Genomic DNA, 4,248 nt, shown 5'->3' with positions numbered 1-4,248 from the left:
AGTGGCGCCATCTTGGCTCACTGCAACCTCCGCTGCCCAGGTTCAAGCAATTTTCCTGCCTCAGCCTCCTGAGTAGGTGGGATTACAGCTGCGCACCACTGTGCCCAGCTAACGTTTGCATTTTTAGTAGAGACGGGGTTTCACAATGTTAACCAGGCTGGTCTCGAATGCCTGACCTCTGGTGATCTGACCGCCTCAGCCTCCCAAAGTGCTGGGATTACAGGTGTGAGCCACAGAGCCCAGCCATGTATTTATTTTTTTGTGATTGGATCTCACTATGTTGCCTAGGCCAGACTTTAATTCACATCCTAACAGACAGACTAATACGCAAGCAAACACAGCCACAGACAACCACAGCTTTTTGCCTCCCACACCCCAGGGAAGGGTTCTGGGGGTCTCAAGCAATCCCCCCGCCTCAGCCACTTGAGTAGCTGGGACTACAGGCATGAGCCAGCATTCCTGGCTTCTTCATTCTTTTTCATGGCTGAATAATACTCCGTTACATGAATAGACCACAGTGTGTTGATCCGTTCATCAGTAGGACACTGGTTTGTTTTCACTTTTTGCTGTTAGGAATAATACTTCTGTGAATGCTCATGTGTAAATTTTTGTGGTGGCATTTCATGCGTTTATTTTTTTTAATGTATGTTCAGTCGTTTATCATTTAAAACTGACATTTTGGAAAACAACTCATTTCTGCACCTGCCATCTTCTGTTAAATTAGACCATGTTCTTACTAACCTTATTTCCCTTTCCTTTTTGTAAAATTGAAGTAAGATTCACACAACCTAAATTTAATCATTTAAAACTGAACAAGAGTTTGGGCGGGGTGGCTCATGCCTGTAATCCTAGCACTTTGGGAGGCTGAGGTGGGCAGATCACTTGAGGTCAGGAGTTCAAGACCAGCCTGGTCAACATGGTGAAACCCCATCTCTACTAAAAATACAAAAACGATTAGCCCAGCATGGTAGTACATGCCTGTAATCCCAGCTACTCGGGAGGCTGAAGCAGCAGAATTGCTTGAACCTGTGAGGCAGAGGTTGCGGTGAGCTGAGATCATACCACCGTGCTCCAGCCTGTGTGACAGAGCTAGACTGTCTCAAAAAAAAAAAAAAAGGTAGTCTTTTAAAAAATATTTAAACATTTTAAAATGAACAATTCACTGAAATTTGATAAATTTCCAGTGTTATGCAACCACCACCACCTTTATTCAGCTTTGAGCAAATATTTATGCAGCACTTACTGTATGCAGCCTGAGCAAGACAGGGGTTGTGCCCCAGGGAACTCACATCCCAGGGGACAGACTAATATACAAGCATACACAGTCACAGACAACCACAGCTTGTTTGCCTCCCACATCCCGGGGAGGGATCCTGGGGGGCTCAGCCCTGGAGTCTGGAGGAGGGAGAGAGAGGGTCCCCGTGTGGGCTGGGCACCCAGCCCCCTGCCTGGACCCATCCTCTCCTGCTGTCCCCAGACCATAATGAGTGTGCCACCAGCACCATGTGCGTCAACGGCGTGTGTCTCAACGAGGATGGCAGCTTCTCCTGCCTCTGCAAACCTGGCTTCCTGCTGGCGCCTGGCGGCCGCTACTGCATGGGTAAGCCTGGAGCAAGACTGGCCAGCCGAGGGGAGAAGGGAGATGGGGAAGCAGAGAGAGCGGGAGGAAGAGGAGAGGGACCGGACAGGGACGGGATGAGCATGAAAGAAGGAGAAGAGAAGGGGTAGGGAGAGAAAGAGGAGGAGGGAAAAGGGAAGAAGCGAAGAACAAGAAAAGGAAGAAAGGAAGAGGCACATGCCGTGGCTCACACCTGTAATCCCAGCACTTTGGGAGGCCAAGGCAGATGGATCTCTTGAGGTCAGGAGTTCGAGACCAGCCTGCCCAACATGGTGAAACCCTGTCTCTACTAAAAATACAAGAAATTAGCCGGGCATGGTCGTGGGCACCTGTAATCCCAGCTACTTGGGAGGCTGAGGCAGGAGGATTGCTTGATCCTGGGAGGTAGAGGTTGCAGTGAGCTGAGATTGTGCCATTGCACTCCAACCTGGGTGACAAGAGTGAGACTCTATCTCAAAAGACAAAAAAAAAAGAGAGAGATGGGTTATAAGGTGGGGAGGGGCCAGGTTCATCTGTGATTCCAGCACTTTAGGAGTCTGAGATTAGAGAATCACTTGAGGCCAGGAGTTCGAGACCAGCCTGGGCAACATAGTCAGACCCCATCTCTACCTAAAAAAAAAAAAAATTAGCTAGGCGTGGTAGCATGCACCTGTAATCCCAGTACTTTGGAAGGCTGAGGCAGAAGGATCACTTGAGCTCAGGAGTTTGATTGAGACCAGCCTGGGCAACATGATAAGACTCCATCTCGATAGAAAAATTTTAAAAATTAGCCGAACATGGAGATGCACCCCTGTAGTCCCTGCTACTCAGGACGCTGAGGCAGCAGGATCGCTTGAGCCCAGAAGATGGAGGCTGCAGTGAGCTACGATCACGCCACTGCACTCTAGTCTGGGAGTCAGACCCTGCCTTTAAAAAATTTGTTTAGGCCAGGCGCGGTGGCTCACACCTGTAATCCCAGCCCTTTGGGAGGCTGAGGTGGGCAGATCACAAGGTCAGGAGATCGAGACCATCCTGGATAACACGGTGAAACCCCATCTTTACTAAAAAAAAATACAAAAAATTAGCCGGGCGTGGTGGCGGGCGCCTGTAGTCCCAGCTACTCGGGAGGCTGAGGCAGGAGAATGGCGTGAACCCGGGAGGCGGAGCTTGCAGTGAGCTGAGATTGTGCCACTGCACTCCAACCTGGGCGACAGAACAAGACTCCATCCAAAAACAAAGAAGCAGAGAAGCGCTGGGAAAATGGAAATGGTGGGAGATGGGGAGGGGAGAGAGGAAGGGAGCAGGCTGGAACCCATCCCCGTGCCCCCACGGCTTCTGCAGACATTGACGAGTGCCAGACGCCCGGCATCTGCGTGAATGGCCACTGCACCAACACCGAGGGCTCCTTCCACTGCCATTGCCTGCAGGGGCTGTCAGTGGGCACGGATGGCCGCATGTGCATGGACACACATGTGCAAAGTACCTGCTACGGGGCCATCGAGAAGGGCTCCTGTGCCCGCCCCTTCCCCGGCACCGTCACCAAGTCCGAGTGTTGCTGTGCCAACCCAGACCACGGTTTTGGGGAGCCCTGCCAGCTTTGTCCTGCCAAGAACTCCGGTGAGCATCTGGCTGCCGGATCCCCATGGCCTCCTTGGTCTGAGTGCCTCCATTGGTCCTCGCTTGTGGTGGGAGGTTGTAGCTCCCATGGAGTGGGGGCTCTTCTGACAAAGAGACTGAAGGGAGTTGCTTTCTCTCCGGGGTGTGGAGTTACGTCTTAGTCCCAAACTCTCGCCCAAGACCAGGGGACCTCGTCCTTGCCTGTGGCTGAATCCAAGCCATGGCTAAGCTCCCTGACCCATCTCACTCTGTCCCTTCATCCCTAGCTGAGTTCCAGGCACTGTGCAGCAGCGGGCTTGGCATTACCACGGATGGTCGAGGTAAGTGGAGCCCAGCCCCTCCAAACAGCAGCCAGCCTGCCCCTACCAGATGTGAGGAGCGCTGTGGTCAGGGGCCGTTCGGTTTGCCTGGGGTTCCCGTAACAAAGTGCCCCAGACCGGATGGCTTCAGCAACATCAGTTGAGTCTCACACTTCTGGAGGCCAGAGGTCAGAGATCAAGGTGTGGGCAGGGCTGGTTCCCTCGGAGGCTTTGATGCAGAATCTGTCCCAGCTTCTGGTGGTGGCCGGCAATCTTTGACGTTTCTTGGCTCGTAGAGGCGTTGCCCCGTTTCTGCCTCCACCTTCACATGGTGTTCTCCCTGTATGTGTGTCTGTGTCCAAGATTACCCCCACTCTTTTTCAGAGATGGGATCTCACTGTATTGCCCAGGCTCAAGTGATGGGGTGCAATCACGGCTCACTGCAACCTTGACCTCTTGGGCTCAAGCGATACCACCTGAGTAGCTGGGACTGCAGGCAGTCACCGCCATGACCTGCTGATTTGTTTTTCCTTCCTTCCTTCCTTCCTTCCTTCCTTCCTTCCTTCCTTCCTTCCTTCCTCCTTCCTCCCTTCCTCCCTCCCTCCCTTCTTTCCTCCTTTCCTCCTTCCTTCCTCCCTTCCTTCCTTTCTTTCTTTCTTTCTTTCTTTCTTTCTTTCTTTCTTTCTTTCTTTCTTTCTTTCTTTCTTTCTTTCTTTCTTTCTTCTTTCTGTCTCT

General features: G+C 51.9%; 1 protein-coding gene across 1 annotated transcript in view; it reads left to right on the top strand.

The window, feature by feature from the left end:
- The window catches only part of FBN3 (fibrillin 3), a 101,863-nt gene that overhangs the window by 17,427 nt on the left and 80,188 nt on the right, over positions 1–4,248 (top strand). Inside the window, exons 13-15 of the mRNA XM_011943601.1 lie at positions 1,478–1,600; positions 2,939–3,214; positions 3,481–3,534. Coding sequence (XP_011798991.1) covers positions 1,478–1,600; positions 2,939–3,214; positions 3,481–3,534 — 453 coding nt within the window. The remainder of the gene's footprint in view (positions 1–1,477; positions 1,601–2,938; positions 3,215–3,480; positions 3,535–4,248) is intronic.

This window comes from Colobus angolensis, unplaced genomic scaffold (genome assembly GCF_000951035.1).
Source record: "Colobus angolensis palliatus isolate OR3802 unplaced genomic scaffold, Cang.pa_1.0 Scaffold22, whole genome shotgun sequence".
In the NCBI taxonomy this organism is placed as follows: Eukaryota; Metazoa; Chordata; class Mammalia; order Primates; family Cercopithecidae; genus Colobus; species Colobus angolensis.
Note: the sequence above shows the minus strand (reverse complement) of the source record. Positions and strands in the feature narration are given on the sequence as shown.